The sequence below is a fragment of the Lissotriton helveticus genome, chromosome 1_1 (genome assembly GCF_964261635.1).
Source record: "Lissotriton helveticus chromosome 1_1, aLisHel1.1, whole genome shotgun sequence".
NCBI classification, from domain to species: Eukaryota; Metazoa; Chordata; class Amphibia; order Caudata; family Salamandridae; genus Lissotriton; species Lissotriton helveticus.
Genome location: NC_136057.1, coordinates 1046594780 through 1046614149, shown reverse-complemented (window position 1 = coordinate 1046614149; position 19370 = coordinate 1046594780). Strand labels below are relative to the sequence as shown.

The 19370-nt window shown below is 42.4% G+C and overlaps 1 protein-coding gene across 3 annotated transcripts in view; it reads left to right on the top strand.

Annotated features, from left to right (window-relative positions):
• Window positions 1-19370, top strand: part of LOC144820365 (arylsulfatase A-like) — a 317042-nt gene that overhangs the window by 135051 nt on the left and 162621 nt on the right. For all 3 annotated transcript variants that reach the window (XM_078677927.1, XM_078677928.1, XM_078677925.1), the window contains one exon: window positions 9003-9221. In XM_078677927.1, the coding sequence (XP_078534053.1) occupies window positions 9003-9221 (219 nt within the window). The remainder of the gene's footprint in view (window positions 1-9002; window positions 9222-19370) is intronic.

Sequence of the window (19370 nt, the reverse complement as noted above, 5' to 3'; positions counted from 1 at the left end):
ACTAGGCCCTATCTCTAATAAAACGATCATCACTGTTTTACCTGAAGAGGGAAGGACCCGCTTGCATGCTGGCCCTATAGACCTATATCACTTTTGAATGTCGACGTTAAGATCTTAGCTAAAGTGTTTTCAAATAGGCTATGAAGAGTGATACCCCCAAGTTGGCTTCATCCCAGGCTGCTCTTGAGAAACTCTTGCCCATCTCTTGTGCAACTCTCAGAATGCAGATGAGGAACAGATTGCCATGTCCCTAGATGTGGAAAAAAGCCTTTTGTTAAATTGAGCAGCCTTACCGTTTCAGCGTTCTGGAGCATTTTGGTCTGGGTGAAGACTTCATTAATAATGTGCCCAAAAGGAGTTTTGCTTTGTACCTGCCACTTATCCCTGCAACTGTGTCCGTGCTGAGAGGAGAGAAGACCCACGAGGCAGCAGCAGGAGCCGAGGAGCCGAGTCCCCCCCGCCGCCGCCTTTGCCACCAGAGCGGCCGCCGAGCGGGGGGACTTCAACCCCCAGGAGCCTTTGCGGGGGCGCTCCCAGTGACGAAGCGTTAGGCGCCAGGCGGCGCATAAAACACCATTGCCCCCTCCGCGTAGCGGGACGCGAGCGGGTCCAAGCGCGGGGCTAAGCCCGGGCCAAGGGCGGGCCCGTTTTAGCCCGTTCTAGACTGTGAGAGACTGGACTGGGCCATCCCTCTAACTCCCAAACCTCAAATTGACTAGTGGCAAGGTAAACTAATTTAACATCTATTGTGTGACTGGTCTATTGTTAGTTATCCATTGCTGGGGCCTGGTTGTGACCTATTGTCTGCACATCATGTCTAAACAAAAAACGCCTGTCACTCCGGCTAACACCATGCACAACTACCTAGTCCAGGTAGTGACAAAAATCAATAATAACCGGAGGACCTCCCTAGGTACGGGGGATTCGCCACCCTGTGCCCAAATCAATCAATCAGGGGTGTCCCAGCCTGCAACTGATGATCTTATTGTCTCCGACCCTAGTGAAGTCCTAATTGAGCATTTAGAAATTAATGGTTCAATGACCACAATGGACCATCAATCTGACCCCTTTACAGATCTGATCAACTTAGATGACCAAGACAAATCTGTGTTAATTGAGGAGGCAGACATAGAAACCATTACCTCCCCAACACCTGTCCCTGCCCCGAGAGCAAAAAAAGGGATCACTAAGGCGCCACCTAGAAGAGGTGGCTTACGCTCTTCTAAAAATAAACCCGCAACCCCTCCTAGACGAGCAAAAAGAAAGAAAGAGGATGGGATACGGGAAGAGGAGTATGAAAATGAAGATGGGGAGGATATTCTTCTAACTAAGCTCATGGGCGCACTAGAGTCTAAACTACTAGGTTTAATGAAACCCCTCATATCTAAGGTTGACCAATTAGTTACTAAGGTCAACAAGCTAGAATCCCTGCTAAGGAAAACCAATGAGGGGGTGGGTGAAATAGCAAATCTAGTTGCTTCAAAAATTGACCAAATGGAGACTGCGAGAAGAATAACAGGGGTGACTGTTGGTTCACAAGCTTCTTCAGACCATGTCCAACACGCTAGCCCCAGGAATGATACTAACTCTGGTATGAATCTTCCTTATGAGTCAGCCCAATTAATGGCCAGCAGTATCCCTGAGACCCTAAACCCAGAATCTGCCCCAGTTGAACTAATTGTTGAAGCCTCGCCCCTTATCCTAGTACTAGCTAACACACCCTTGCTCAAAACTGGTCAGATCGAATCCCCTGACTCGTTAAGAAATAAGGCTCTCCAGTGGTTGAGTAGTAATATGCATATATCCCCCTGGGGTAAGGAAAAATTATCAGACGATCTGCTTACAGCAAGAAGAGTTAGGTGGATAGGTACTAAGCCAAAGAAATTTCAAGGGGATTGTGTGGTCTTGAACTTTAAGGGCCCCGATGTTCTGCCCGATGTCCTACGGAATATTCTTCCTCCACAACGTAGGACAGCTGAAATAGTTCCACTGACACTGGATTTCTTCTACAGCAGAAGGGGTCTAGTAGCAAAGTCGAGTATACTAAGAACTAAATGGACGGTAGTGGGAAATAGCAGGGCTAGAACTAATCCAGCATGTGAGTGGGGGCTAAGCTTGGATAATCATTACTCTGTGTTAACGGATTTGAATGAGTGTGATTGACTCACATATGTCTCCTCTACTACCCTGAATGTGTGGACGGGCAAAGGCTGTGCTAAGATTGCCATGTCAGATGAATCCATACCAGTCCCAGTTGAATCTTGTGCTTCCGATTCGGAAGAACAAACCCGAGCCCAGGTGGATGAGGAAAAATCATCGGAGGAAGTTGAGTCACTATCGAGATTGAATAAAAAGGTAATACTAGGAGCAGATCCTGCAGAAACACTGATCATTCCCGACATTGCCCAGACGTACTCCCAGCAGGCTAAACCAAAGCTACTAATTATTTCATGGAACATAGCCGGAATAGCTAATAAGCTAAATATTCCCGACTGGGGTGATTTTATTAATCAGCAGGACATCATCATGTTCCAAGAAACTTGGTCGATTATCCCAATTTTTAGGCAAGGGTATTTAAACTTCTTTATCCCGGCAATTAGTAACAGAGTGGGACGTCCCTCGGGGGGCCTGTTAATTTGGGTACGCCAAACTCTGAACTGTTCGGTTAAGCAAAGGTCTATCCCCTCTAACGATATTTTGGCACTTGATTTCTCCTGGCAAAATGGTCATCAACTAGCCCTGTTTAATTTGTATTCAAGGGGAGTAGCAAGGGGTAAATCATCTGAGACCCTATCGTGTCTTGAGATCAATATTGAACAGCTACCAGACTCCTCTCACATAATAATAGGCGGGGATTTCAATACCACCTTCGAGCCTTTGGGTGAGGAGGATAAAGTCCTGGCTGAAGATGAGGACTCCAAGTGGGGTATACCCCAACTAGATATCCCTGTAATTAAGACTTGGAGCACGGTAGCAATACAACTGAAAAGTTTTTGTCTCTCACGAGGACTTAGAGCAGTGAATGGCCGGACAGTGTCCGATTGTAGGGGGGAAAACACCTTTGATAATGGTAGATCGGCAAGCAGGATAGATTATATACTTCTAGATGTAAGGCTCTGGGATAAATTAGAGGATATGGAAGTGAAGGCTAAGATTGAAAGCGACCACAATCCATTGTGCCTGACACTACATACCTACAATGAAACATTTGACCATCCTAGAGAGGATAACATGGTCACCCAGGACCTAGTATGCTCCAATAACTCCCGTTACCTGAAGTGGAGCATGCTCCTAGAAGATCTCGTTAAAATAGAGACTCTAAAGAAAGTAGTAGTGGGTGAAGTTGCTAAAATTAAGTCCCATTTTGGACAGACTAACTTTATCAACTACATGATGACTGCCCATGACACATTTTTTACCACAATCCAAAGTTTCTTCCGGAAAAAAACCCCCGTAAGCAAAATGAAGAAACTACAAGACACTAGGGGGTGGTTTGATAAGAATTGCAGGGCAGCTCGAGATAATCTCGGGAAGGAATTAAGACTAGGAAGGCCTGAAGCAGTAAGGCTGGCGAGGAATCAGTATAGGCAGGTTCAAAAAGCGGCCAAGAAGCGTTGGGACGAGGATTGTTGGCAAGAACTTAAGGAGATCTGTGCCTCCAAGGATTCAAAGCGCTTTTGGGCCTCAGTGAAATGGGCAAAGGGTGGCATAGCATCCCAGCCTGTTAATAATGTTGCAAAGAACAGCTGGATAGAATACTTTCAACCACAGTATGCCCGTAATTATATGTTTAATAATGTTAACCTTCCTCTACAAGTCTACTACAAAACACCACTATTTGTTGAGGGGGATGTGAGTGTTGTATTAGACTGTATAGCAGGGGGGAAAGCACCAGGCATGGATGGTATTCCGGCTGATATCTTTCTATCTGACCGGAAGTCCTGGTGCACCTACTTCACAATGTTGGCCAATGCAGTGGCTATGGGAGGGGAAGTGCCCGCCTCATGGAAGGGAGCGGAAATAATTCCCATATATAAAAAAGGTGACCGTTCCCTGGCTAAAAACTATAGACCCATTAGTTTAATTGATACAGCTCAAAAGCTAATGGGTCGACTAGTCCAAAATAAACTGCAGCAATGGATCGACGCAAATAACATCTTGTCACCCTATCAAGCTGGGTTTAGGCCTTTAACCAGTAGCGTTGACCAAGTTCTCCATTTTTTAACAATTTATTGGAGAAATGTCACCCTGAAGAAGGGGACATTGTATGCAGTTTTTGTAGATTTAAAAGCCGCTTTTGATTTAGTCCCTAGGGAAAAACTCTGGCAGACCTTGGCGGATGCAGGCATAAAAAAGGAATTGCTCACACTCCTCGTTCGCCTACATGAAAATAATTTCGCAAGGATACGATGGGGCAAACAAGGAGAGGTGACTGATTCCTTCCCGGTTGAACGTGGGGTGCGGCAAGGATGTGTCCTAGCCCCAACCCTCTTCTCCATTTATATAAATGGTATTGTGGAACATCTAGAGAAGATTGCTAGTGACGCCCCTGTAATTGCCGGCTCCCGTGTACCAGTTCTCATGTTTGCGGACGATACATTATTACTTTCCCGCACCCCTAGTGGGTTACAAAAAGTAGTTGACGCCTTTGGTGTATATTGTGATGATAAGGGCCTAGAACTAAATACCACCAAAACGAAATTTATGTGCCTTAATCAACAGTCCTCGTTTAAGGGTGTAATAAAATATAAAGGAACACCCCTAGAAAGAGTGGACTCTTTTTCATACCTAGGTATCACTCTGCAAGAAAACATGAGCTGGAAACACCACATAACGACAACCCTTCTAAAATTTAGACAGCTATCAGGTGCTATTTCGCTAAAACACCGCACTTCTCTGACAAAGCCTTTGAATTGTGTCATGGAAATTTACTCTATGAAGGTCCTGGGGGCTTGTTTATATGGCTCTGAATTATGGGGCTTCTCAAACTTGAGCGATCTGGCCAGAGCGGAAAATAGGTTTCTAAGAGGGGTTACAATGGTCCCCCAAAGTACCCCAATGATCCCGTTAAAATTAGACTTGGGCAGAAAATCAGTTGTGGACATAGCGAGGCTTCGGCCCCTCCTGTATTGGAGGCGAATTATGGTGACCCCAGAGTTAGGCCACTATGCAGCAGCACTGATGGATGTCATCAAATTCGACCGCTTCCATACTATCCCATGGCTAAGGGAGTTGCGGGGCCTACTTACAGAACTGAAATTGGGCCACCTATGGGACAACAATGATCCAACCTGCTTCCCCTCAAAGGAAAAGCTAAAAGACCTTTATTGGGAGATGATATACCTTGCAATATTTAGGGACAGTACAAGTGTAATGTTAACATCTCGCTTTTTAAACTTAAAAATGTACCCATCATACGAATGTTTTTGGGACCTAATAGAAAAACCGTATGATAGAAAACTGTATTTCCAATTTCGCATTGGTACATTACCACTAAATGCGTTTAAGAAGCATTGGTCCCAGATATGGGATGAACATTGTCACTATTGCATTGGGGAAATTGAACACATCTCCCATTTTCTGTTTTGTTGCCCACTGTATTTGGCCCCCAGACGTAAGTGGCTAAAACCGGTGTGTCTAAAGTTGGGAACCCGAAACCAAGCCGAAGCCCTTAGGATACTTGAATCTGATTGCACAACATTGTATGTGGTTGGTGTAGCAAAGTATTTGGCATGGTCGTGGCTAATTCGTACCCGATCATTATTGGCTACTGTATCACAATGAAATTATGTATATCCATAAACTGTTCTATTGCAACAAACTGTATGTTTTTAAACCTATGAAATGTGTTTCTCAAATCGTAATAATGTGTTGTAATTTTATGATCTTTTATTACGCTTATTCGACACCAAATGTTTAATGTGGATTTTTAGAAGTATTTTTATAAGTAGTATTTATTGTATAGGGTTAGGTGAATGCTTTTATGACAAAATGTCGAATAAAGCTTATAAATTGAATTGAAAAAAAAAAAAAAGTTAAGTTGCTCTCTGTAGAGCTGAGGGTGCGAATTAATTGCAGAGGACACCTATCCCGTACGATACAGATAAAACAAGGCACCTGTCAGGGATGACTGCGCTCCCTATTGCTTTTCCTCCTAGCCCTTAAAGCCTCTGGCCTTTGCTTTTGGATCTTCTCCTCACATACAGGCACTTCTGATAAACTCAGTGTCAATTAAGCCTTTCCTCTGAATTGAAAATATCCTCATGGCCTAGACCGAATCACAGACTTCTATTCCTGCTCTCATAGTCCTGCTAAATGACATTTCGGAGTTCTCAGGTTATGAGATAAACTGGGGGAAATACGAGGCGAAGCCAGTGTCAATATTGACGACTAGGGCCTGCATTTAATACACTTAAAATCCATTAGAAAAATAGTGCTTAAAAAAGAGCACTGGGCTCCGTCGAAATTTTCTGGGGGTTTCTAAAATGGTATCCAGAATAATTGTCAATCTCTGTAAATTAATTACAGTAAAATGAGCAATGATCATTATAATAGTTAAGAAACAAATTGATTGTCATGTTTCCTGAATATTAATTCCAGAGGTTGTATATTCGAAAAACATGTGTTCTAGTTGGCAGAGGTTGGTTTTATCATGATTAATGTTAACTTTTTTTTTTTTTTTACTACAATGAAAATGTAAGGAAAATATTTTGTTCATATTACTATTGCAGAATAGGAAGAAAATCACCAACTGTGCTTTTTCATACCACTGCTAGGTACCTCCACGTTATGTGTGATGGAGGCTTTACAACTGCACAATGTGGATTGGCGTTTTGCTTTAAGCACTGTCATTATGGTCTCAAAAAATACCAACATGATGTTGACTAGAAAGCCAGGCATGGATGAGGGTGTTGCACATGGCATTGAGCCCCTTAGCAACTATATTCAAATTTAAGTCAATTTCAAAGAAAAACTTGAAACCGTTCCACCTCCATGAGGGTTCCCCCCCCAGGATTGGAAAAGTCAGTCCTCTGTCAGCTGTCAAGTAATTAGAGAGAGAATTGTGGAAATGCTTCCACAATGTGCCAAGCCGATCTGCATCCGATGGACCCTGCACAAAATTAGAAGTATTCCTCAACTTAGAGGGTTTTTAAAAATGTACTTGCCTACTTTAATGGTAGTTGCATTAATACCTATTCAGTTATTTTCCAATGTATACATTGCTGGGGACTGTTGTACACTATTTGTGGTTTACAGGATGTGCAAGCATGACTTCTGGTAAGCAGTGTGCTTGCCAGAGACGGTGGAAGACATAGGCCTTCATCTTTGGTTAATATATGAGTATGTGGAACTGTTAGCCATTCTCCTCCCGCAGCTGAATCTGCATTTGATTCCATGCTCCCCTTTCCTTTCCACTAACTCCTTTCCAGCTGCATTTGGGCATGCTGGTCATGTTTCCTACTCTGCCTCCCAAACAGGTACTCCCATTACGCAATCAACCAATATAAACCCACCCAACAGGTGTCCAGTTCAAGGACATAGAGTTTAATGGTGTCATTTGTGGGGTTTTTCTGAGAGCCTAGCCAATGACCTGTGTATCTGTCAGCCTCTTCTTTCATTCCCCACTCATATCCAGTGTCACTCTCCCCTAAGCACCTCCACTAGGTGGACTAATTTACCCTATGAGCTATCCGAGGCCTGGGTTACAACATCTCCACACAAATGCTTTCCGGTCTTTACCATGGTCATAACATCACTGCTTCTAGCCCCAAACCCTTATGACCCATGTACACATGTTCGCTCTGAGATTCCTTCCTGTGTCTACTAATCGCTGCGCCTTTAATAAACATTAAACCCAAACGAAGGCATTTATCTCAAAAAGCTGTGGTTAAAGGTTCTTGATATTCTAAATAAAAACACAACCATGTTAATGTGAAGGCTCATCAAGGTAGACCATCTTATGTCATCAGTGGACTGCATTTCAGTTGTAACACTTTTATTCAGACAGCCTTCATTGGGACATTCATGTATATAAGGATCTCTCTAGGCAGTGTCTGTCAATGGGGGACGATCCAGATGGCCACTCCTAGCTACCAGCTACCATCTACTCTGGTGATATATGTACATGACATTCAGTCTGTCTGAATAGAAGTATTGCATCTAAAACCCAGAGTCGGCCGATGACATGAGATGACCTCCCTTGATGAGTCTACATACTCATGTGGTTTTGATGTTTACATTTTCCAGACTTGCCTCTGGCCCTGCCTTGTTGACCTACCTCTGCTGTCATTGCCCTTCAATCTCCTGTGGCTTTGCTTGCATGACCACAGTTCCCATCCATTTCCCTCCTAGATCACAGAGTAAAAGTGTAAAAATTCCTATTTTGACCCCTCCACCTTAAAAATCTCAACCCAATCAAGTAGTCTATTTCTTAGAGATGCTGTTGCTGCATTTACTTGTACTGTAACCATCAGCATACTAAATGAATTGTGAGTACCTGGGCAGGGTAATTGATCCACAGTTGCTGTCAGGGGGATGAAACAGAGCCAGGATGGAATATATTCATGTCTACTAAACAAACAGTCAAGGAAACATCAACCGGAAGTGTGGGTTATAGTTCAATGGACAGGCCTGTGGGATGAACGGTACCATGGATCTTGGCTTCAACGGTGTATTTCAAATCATTGGCTGTCAATGCACAGCAACCCAAAGGACCTTTGAGACCACTGAAGCCCTGATGGTAAAACACCTGCACCAGCCATGCCACAGAACTTGTTTATTATTATTCTTCGCTCTCAGGGCATTAGAGGGGATTCTGGACCCACAGTACATACAGACACATTTACACCATGCACACTAGCCCTGCAACAGAATGTGTGCGCAGTTCCACCTGCCATTCCAGACCAGCTACTGTCCTGCCCATTTGTCACAGTGGTCGAAACTAGTTGCCAACAGCCTGACTAACTCTCACATGGCTGTTTCTTTTGTTGTTGTCTTTTCAGGGCCCTTGCCAGAATTTGACCTGCTTCCCACCTGATACCAAGTGTTTCGGGTTATGTGATCAAGGCGGCGTGCTCCTTCCTCTTTTCTGGAATGAGCGGATCATCCAGCAGCCAGTTGACTTCACCCAACTTGTACCCTTGTATGTTGCTTTCGCAGAATATTTCATTGCCGAAGCTGTGGAAAGCAACACTCCCTTCTTCCTCTACTTTGCATCGCACGTAAGTCATGGGCCTTATGGAAGACCCCAAACGTCTGTCTGCCTGCCTTATCTGTCTGTCTGTCTGCCTTATCTGTCTGTCTATCTCGGCTTATCTCTTTTTGTATTTCTCTGGCTGTTTCTATCGCTCTCTGTCCCTATTTGTGTATTTATCTCTTTACCTAATACTTCTAGAGCACACACACATACCATGCGTAACCACTGGCATTAAAAAAAAGGCAAGAACACAAAACCCTGAAATAGTAAATAGAAGGGTTAAATGACCTATAGAACGTTTCACTGTCTTTCTGGAGCGTCTGAATGGCTCTTAGGGCGGTGCCAATCACATGATTACTGACCCAGCACAACCCTATCGGTATTTCAGGGGCACCGGTTGCAAAACAGTTTTTCTGGTCCTGGGACTTTAGTGTTTTCTGAGTAGCCACATAGTATGTACTATCGATTATCCTATTAACTTTAATTGCCAAGTCAATCGTTTGCAAACTTATTTTATCAAAACGTGAAGGCAGGTGATAAAAATGATTTTCGAAAAACTATCAAATAATCCTCTATTAACAAATATTAAGGCAGCGAATCACACACTATTGTGGCCATTCCTTAAAATTATTTTTCATGGTTCTATATCGGCGTTTCCCTAACTATGGATTGCCAGACCGTAAATAAACATGACTTTATATTTTGCATTTATCTCGTCACATTTGCTTTGCGTTCAAAAACAGAGGTCAAATTTCAGGCTATATGTTCTTACAAATTGCTGCTTATTCTTTTAAGAAAGGGATTGGTGTTTAGTTTTCTTTTTCTGCCTGCAAAGCCAGAGGAGGTTTTAAAGTGAACTATGTGCCAGTTTGCAGGATGTCAAATTTGTAACACAAAACAAAATGTCAATACCTGTAAAGGAATTCTACACATATTTCAGAATATATCAGCACTTAGAAAATAATAATGAAGCCCATATATTTTGTAAATGTGAAGTGTTATAGGAACAGAGATTTTAATTGGATCTAAACAAATCAAGACACTTTACTTGGTGATGCACAAATGATAAATAGTCATTGAAACCTCATTTCTAAACATCATTTGAGGGCTATATAGTATTATCAATAAAAACGTTAGTGACCATTTCAATGGAAAATTGAGCTGCACAAACTTTAAAAATTTATGTGCGACAGTATGTTCTGAAATTCCCGACTGGCTACATGGTATAGTCTTGAAACTCCTGCTGAATATGTTTGCTACTCTTTGTATGAAGCTAGGATTTATCACAATCCCTTTGACTTTAGTGATGTAACATTGATATCCTCACCCCCACTTTGAAAATTGTTGCAGCACCACTGGTGCAAAGATGCTTAACTATGTCTTTAAGTGCACTTTAAACAAACCCTTGCAAGTATTACCAAGGAAGACTCTGGGGAACCTTTCAGTACTTTTTGCTGCTGTGTTATTTTACTTCACAAAGCCATGTCAAAAGAGAACGCTTCCACTATACCTGATCATATACAGTCATCCCACTTTCACACATAAATTGACAATTATGGTTTTAGCCTAACAGCTAGAGTTGCCGACTTTGGATTGGGCGAACCAAGTTTAGGTCCCTGTGTTGGCTCTTGGTAAATCACTTAAACGTTGCTTAATATAACATTAATATATATATATATGTATCACCACTACCTGTAACTTCCACAATATCCACGAAGGACCAGGCGCAGACACCAGTTCTCTCTCAAAACTTAGTTTTTAATTGGAGATATCAGCCATAATACATTTTGGTCACACAATGACCTTGTTTACATACGCGTGGCATGCAGTGATCTCATTTTTTAAAGTGCTCATGTGTCAAAGAAAGACTACCCATATCGTCTTTCTTCAAACAATAAATCTCCTACATTTCCAGACTGTAGATAAATAACAATTTAAGCATTTTCTTAATTAATTATTCGTGTGAAAGCAAATACATCAAAAAGTGACAGTAAAGAAAAGTGTGAGAGTACGCACAGTAAAATACATCAATAAATATGAGTGTTTGTACTTGTATGCATTAAACATGATTAATTTGTAAATCAGTTATAATAGCACTCCCGCTGTCACACATATCACATGAATTAGGACATATGAAGCTTGTCTCGAGGAAGTGTCAATACAAAACAAGCATTGGCATAGCCAATAGGTCTCGCCTTTGGGACTTTATAAGTATTTAGCTATGCAGCACAATATCCTTACTGCAACAACATTAACTGTTGCATGGCTAAACACTTATACGGTTCTAAAGGCGAAACCTATTGGCTATGCAAATGCATGTTAGAAAACGCTTTTAAAAGTGTCACATAAGCTGCTCCATACAAACAAAAAAAAGTAGCAATGTTTTCACACCTGAGCGTAAAGAAGCAACATAGTCGTGTGCTTGGGTTAAAAAGATCTATAAATCTAGTGACTGCCATAAATTTATTATTAATGTTCGTATATTTTATGCAATTTGGAGCAAGTAGAGAACGAATGTGGCTGTTTAAACGCAGTGAATAGAACAACAGATGGACTGTACTCCATCATATTACTTGCTTGTGATTTTCGTAAATTGTGTTTTAACATATTTTATTTTAAACCTTGAAAGGCTAAGATCCCATTGCGTAAATTATATAATATGGAATCGATAGACTGCATGTACAAATCTAAAGGAGTGATAGATAAGGCGTCTTAGTAAGAGACTAACCAGCTCAACAGATTACAAGTTTAGCGTTAATGAAGAGGTCAACTGGCTCTCAGCATTGTAAATGTATCAATCTATGCATAGCATTCCAGAGTAAAGCAATCAGTGTTTGGTTGTATATCTACACAAAAGTAGAACGTTAAATTCAATGCATATAGTGGAGGTCACAGGAATCGTCAGTAGAGCTTTGCTCTGGAAACTGGTACAGGGATGGCTTCCTGTATTTGTTTTAAAGGACATGTCACAGTGATCACAGCTGATGTGGGTACCTTCCACTTAAAGAGGCGCACATTTAACTCAAATAGGACCTGTGATAAAGGGTTCTTAACAAAACAACTTGTGAACAGCCATTGTTGCCTGCGTGTATGCCTGCCTGTGCCTGCGTGTGTGCCTGCCTGTGCCTGCGTGTGTGCCTGCCTGTGCCTGCGTGTGTGCCTGCCTGTGCCTGCGTGTGTGCCTGCCTGTGCCTGCGTGTGCCTGCCTGCGTGTGCATGTGTTGTAAACAGCCGGCCGGGATCGGAGCGCGTGACCTGATCCGATTCCGGCCGGCTGCGTGCGCGTGACAGTCTGTTGTCTCCTCTGCCTAGTCATTGAAAGGGAAAAGGACTGAAATGATTACAAAAGATCGCTTTGCAACAGCAGGGGCTTTCGCCCCTGCAATCGCAGGCGCGACCTAAAAAGAAATACACCCTTAGTGAGCAGCAGTAATTGTTTCTTATCAGTTTTCCAGCCATACTTACTGAAGAAAAGTTGACACACTCAATAGTTACTATCTGAATCTCTTACACGTTTGCAATCAGCTCAAAGTGAGAAACCATATTTAGTTGAGAATTAACCCTGTGTGGGTGAAAAAGATTGAATGCATTCTACACACACCAAGGGGTATTGCACAATGAAATACTTTGCTCTCTAGGAGTAATCAAATTCCTCGCATTGATCAATATTCTGAAAAATACGCTGAAAAGAACCAAGGGTTAAAGTAATGTTATAGTTTGTGTGTGTATACACACAGAACAAAGGTTAAAGTAACATTATATTTAGGGGAATATGTCAGTGCCTCTTTAGGGCCAGGGGACCCAATCCCCCAAGGTCTTATGGATTTCGAAGAGTAGGAGAGCCACGTAGCCCCCCTCTCTGAGCCTTATTAAGTCCTGGGGACCGCATCCCCCAGGACCTTACGTATTTTAATGGGTAGGGGGCTATGGAACTCCCCTCTCCGAGCTTTATTAAGCCCCTGGAACCCCATCCCACAGGGCCATTTTTTTTTTAACGAGAGGGGGTGCCCCAGCTCTCCATGCCTTTAAAATGCCCTAGGGACCCCATTCCTCAGGGTTGTGTTTTTGTTTTTTGTTTTTAAAGAGGATGGGTGCCGCAGTGTTTTTACCCTTTCAGTGTTCTTCCCACCTACGTAGGGTATGGCCACTGCCTCCTGCAGTTTTTTTAAATACAGATCTGCCTTTGTACCATGGGTTAGCTGTTGTGTCTGCTGTTCTTTCAGTTCTCTTCACCTTGGACACAGTCCCCTTGATTGTTTGGTCCCTTGTCTGGTATCCTTCTTTCACAAGAGGCTGGGTTTCCTTTTCTTTCCTGTATCTTCTTCCCTCCACGGACCCCTTCGTGGTGTCCCTTTTTCCTTGTGAGAGGTTTCATTTAACCCCCTACTTTGTTAGGGGTATTTCATTACTTTTCTTGGGGTCATATCCTATCTTTTCTCAAGTTTCCATGAAGCGTTGGTCAGGTTTCTTACCTGTTTCTCCTGCTACCGTAAGTTGGACAGTTTGTGATTGCCATTACCAGCTATCAGTTGCCCTGTCGTGTATTTCTATAGGTTCTGAATCGATCCCCCTATTCCTGACCCTATTCTGGTTAAACTACCTAGCTAGTTAACTAACAGTCAGCCCATGAGGCAAGAAATCCCCCATGATGCAGATACCGTTATCTGACGCAGTCACACTACGGCACAGGAACGTGTTATCTGATTAGGTCATAACGCTTGAGATCTAATTAGACAAGCGACATTCCTCCAGCCCCTGATAAGGCATACGACGTTCTCATAACAAATCAAACCTATGACAACCTGGATAATCCGTGCGGCCATTGTTTTGATTTCACAGAGAACTTTAGTAAAGAATGTGCTAACGAGCAAGTCGTATGACATCTTTATTGACGTACCTATGTCCATCCTTACGTCAATCCCGGCACCTTTAAGGTATAAATATTGCCGACCTTGCCCTATGCAAACACACGCGTGGTGACAAGACGGAGCAGCCACCCTTGCCGAAGCCGAGAGCAGAAGCAGACCCCGCTGGCAGCAGCCCCGCCTTCCTGACGCGCTGAGAGACGCGCTGCTATCTCAAGCCGAGAGACCCAGCACCGGCGCTTCCGGGTAGCCCTCGCAGGCAGCCTGGAATATCGAGAGCAGAGAAAGAGATACCATTCCTCATTCATCCTAAATTCCAGGTACAGAACTGAATAACCCCTCCTAGAGAATTCTTTAGTTATTCACTTGGCAAAAACAAACTTAACTTAAACTGTAACTTTCTATTCCCGCCCACGCATTAGACTTAGGTCAGGTACACGGGGTAGGCGTATTTAGAAACACCAGTTGAGTACGTTTAGTCAAATGTATATGTGTATGTAAATATATTTTAATCATTTTAAAACATCATATGGCTCAGAAACCATATCAATGTTTTTACAGTATTATTTTATACTATTGCTTTTAATGTATGCACTTTACTTAACTATAAGTATTGCAATAATATCGATCCATTTCTCTTGTACGAGAAAAGAGACTGATCAATAAATAACATCTTTTATTGAACACGCCCGTCTCTTCCTTTTCTCTACATTCTGATGAGACTAAGAATGCACGTACTGACTGAGTAAAATAATTGCCTTGTGCTCACACGACTCTCGAGATTGACTCTTGATTAGGGGAGAGCAAAGTTGTCATGTTCTATGGTTGTCAGAAACTAAATCCCTTCTTGTCTAATCAGGGGAGTTAATCCTTCCTTGAACATTCGAGAAAGTTTCTAGCGAACTCTGAGCTTAGCTGGCAAACCCAAAAATTAAGTCTAGTATCGACAGTAGTAGACCTAGTTAACGTCTGGCCTAGGCCTTTACTGCTGTAGGTACTATTCCAATGCGCAGAGCCTATTGGGAAAATAGGAGCTACACTACATGGCGCCCAACGCGTTTGGAAAGGGCGATAAAACTAACGTAAGACATTTAGAGTAACTCAGTCGTGCTTTCTCACTCAGACCCCTTTTCCCAAATACTCCAAAGACGTCTGGAGTGGGTGAAAGGTTATTATATCCTCCAAAACCTCGCAGGAGGGAACTCCTATGTATGGTTCTTGGTCTAGTCAACGTTGAAGGATAAAACAGTTCCAAAATATTGTGCATCTAATCTCTGTTTCCATAAAGAAACCTGATCTGCAAATAAACATAATACCATCCTGTCAGCAAAATGGACAGCGATGAAGAACGAGAGGTTACTAGATTAGCTACTGAAATAGCAGATGCTGATGCTACCATGCAAACAGCAGACCCGGATATAATACTCATCCAGGTCGCCAAAAGGAGATCTATAACCTTAAAACTTATAGAAAATGGACTGACACCTAGAGGTGGCACAGTCATATTCGTAATCGAGGCACACGAATATCGGCAGACAGAGGTATACTATACATGGATACATTTTCCAGCAGCTAATACTATAACAAAGTACTTCCACTATTACAAAGTAGAGGAACCTCCTAATGAGTACACTCCTTTTGAGGAGGTGGAAGTACCACTCAAATTCCAAGAGCATTTGCTCCTATTTGATGGCGCCCTAATACATAACAATCACATTACAAGGCTCGGTCCTTTAGGAAGACCAGGAGCAACGTGGCCGGTCCTAGCCGGATACACACCACACCCAGACATCGAAGGAATGTCTGCAGCAGAGCTGTTAATACAGCTAAAACAACTACTAAAAATTCATAGACAATTAGTTCAGTATGTAATGCGGACTTCAACAATTCAGCCAGCGATTAAACTTCCACAGCTGACCCCTCACCAGGGGAACACAAATAAAATTACACCACAGAACATCCAATCCTGCCTAGGTAAAGTCCCAGCAAAACGGGAACAAATACCATTCTGGTTGGCACAGAAAATTACCCAAATAGAGGCGGTGTTTCCTGACACCACCCCATTAGAAAAACACAGGATTCTGACTATATGTCTCCCAATGGGAATCGCACCACACATTGAGGACTGTGACACTTGGGGTACAGTCTTTGCTTCCATCTACACAAAAACGCACGGTGTTCCATCCATTTCGGTAATACCAGATGTGCTAAAACAAATTCAAGATGAATACGGTCCAGAACCTGCTTTAACTCTTGGTATGAAATTACTGAAAGACTTCAAGCAGGTCTCGGCTATATTACTAGCCAACATAAAGGGTGAAGCAGCAAACGTGGCGATCCGCCAGAGGTTAAAAGAGACAGATATAGCAGACCAACCAGCTGAAATTGCCAGAATCATAGAAAAATCCTATGAAGAACTAGGCAGAGATAGTCTAGGTGGAATACCAGTAAAACCGCAACTGACTACAAGTCCAGAAAAAATGTTTTTTAATAATAATAATAATTCACCAAAAAAGAACTGGGATGGGAACAAACAATCCAATCCTAAAGAAAAGAAATTCCAGTCCAGAGGAAGGTCTCCTAGGCGAAGAGAGAAATCTCCAAACCCGAGACAAAGGTCACCCCAGAGTGAACCCTCTGGGAATAGATATAACCTTAGAAATAGGGATAATATTAAAAAACCTGATAGATATCAAGACATTGATACACGTCCCTCTCAATCTTTTCAGAATTCCTCGCAGAAATCGGAAAGAAGAGGACGATCAGAAGAGCACGCCAAGTCCAAAGACAAGGAACCTGCTCAACTGAAAAAGAAATCACAATTTCCAAAAAAGAAGGTAGCCAGTATCAAGGTAGTTAACAATGCCGAGAATACTGAGGACACAACTGAAAAACGGAGAGTGGGCTCAGACAATGCTAGACAGCGCAGCAGAGGTGAGCATAGCTCGCAAAGTCCTTATGAATCATCTGGAGACAGTGGACACGAATGAATACCTTCAAGTGGAAACTGCAGATACCAGAGTTAGCAAGCCCCACAAAATATACGAGATAACATTACGTATAGAGGGAGATAAGACTAGGAAAATTAGGGGACTATTTTGGGATAACCTCTCCAAAGGCTATGACATCCTTCTAGCTGAAAAAGACTGGCCACCAGAGTTTGTCAGGGAGTGCCCTCATGGCGAAGAAGTAATTATGCCTGCCTTCTCGAATCAAATACCGATTCATAAAAAATACACACTTGCTAGAAAGTGGGCAGTGGCCTTAGCACCTGCTTTATACAAAAATCATGTAGGATGGGATGAGGATTCTCCTCCTCACAAAATCCAGTTAAAATCACAACCTACTGCACAAAGGCAGTACCCAGTTAAGCAAGAAGCTAAAAAACAAGTAAATGAAATACTAGATCAGCTAGAATACCAGGGGGTGATTGAAACTTGCACCTCACAAATGAACAATCCTTTGTTTCCGGTCTCCAAACCAGACAATTCATACCGTCTAGTTTTGGATTACCGACACCTTAACACATGTTGCAAAACTTTTGCAGTGCAAAATTCACACAGTGCTGCACTAATGAATAACATAGTGCGCAAAAAATACAAAACTACCTTGGACATCTCCAACGGATTCTTTTGTCAAAACATAGCACCAGAGAGCAGATATTTAACAGCTTTCTCAGTAAATGGCACTCAAAAACAATTCTGTCGGTTAGCCCAGGGGTACAAGAATAGCCCGGGGGTATTCTCAGCGAGAGTAACAGAATTACTACAACAATATGATGATGAAGCATTATCTTATGTCGATGACATTTACTTAACAGATGATGACTTGGAGACTCACTTGAAAAGAGTGAACACCATAATACTTGGTTTCGCTGCAGAGGGTTACAAATTCAACTTCAAAAAGTCCAGAATTGCCCATCTGACGGTCCTATTCTTAGGATATGAGTTATCAAGTGAAGGCAAAAGCCTGGCAGACAATTTCCTAGAGAAATGTGCCGTAATCCAAGCTCCTAAAACACTAAAAAACCTACAGTCAATTCTAGGCTTCCTAAATTTCGGAAGAACTTACATTGCAAATTACGCAGAAAGGGTCAAACCCCTTTACGATCTAATTAAACCAGATTTTAAAAGATCCAGTTGGACTCAAACACACACAGACATTTTGAGATCCTTACAAACAGACATGCTAATTAAGACAAAATTAGAAACACGTGATAATACACGCAACCTTGTGATCCGAGTCATCCCAGGGAGATGCGGATTCACATACCTGACCTCTAATGAGGGAGAAAAGGTACCAATTGCATTCAGATCACACTTGTACACAAAAGCTGAACAGAGATTCAGCAACAAAGGAAAAATTGTTCAAGCAGTTCAAACCGCAATAGCTAGAGAAAAAGACATAGCTGACGGTAGACATATCACAGTCAGAACAGCTGAATCAGCCTTTGAGGCATTAACAACACCGTGTAATTTACCAACAACAACATTGGATCCAGAATGGTTACAATGGGTAAATTCAATCACAACGGACAAAGTATACTACTTCTTTGATCCAGAACTAGAAGAATTAAAAAATCTAAAATATGAAAAAACGTATCCTCTGCCAATCGACATTCTGCCTCTACGACATTACGCCTGTGTAATCTATACAGACGGACATGCTCAACCCTCCGTTTGGGGAGAACATGCATACAATCCCACATGTGAGATCACAAAAGAAGTGTGGCGCGGAGGTAAACTAAGACCTCTATTAACAAAATCACACTCAGTAGAAACTAATTCAGAACTGCAAACTGAAATAATAGCTTTGAAAATGGCGCTAGATAATGCGGATCGCGAATTCCCGACACTTATAGTGTCAGATTCATATTTCTGCGTCAAAGCATATAACAAGGATTTGCAGACATGGATTCAGAACGGTTACAAAGATGACACAGATGCACCAATAAAGCAGAGACTTCTCTGGGAACAAGTAGCTCTTTTGAAGAAAGAACTACCAAAGACTCACGTGACTCACTCACTGAGTCATCAACGTGATGGCGTTCACGTTGTAGGGAATTCATTGGCTGAGACAGCCGCAGCGGCAGCCACTAAATCGGCTCCCGTAGATCGGAAAAAGCGTACATTAAAATACATTGACGGTGAAACATTGCTGGCGGTAAAAACGTCATCAAAAGGCGACTGCTCAGCGTTACCGATCAACTATCCACTCAATTATACATACATAATCGATGCAAACTCCGTCCCTTTTGCTCGAATCCCTGGAGTGGGGGATAGAGTGATTCCAAACATGGACAGGAGAAA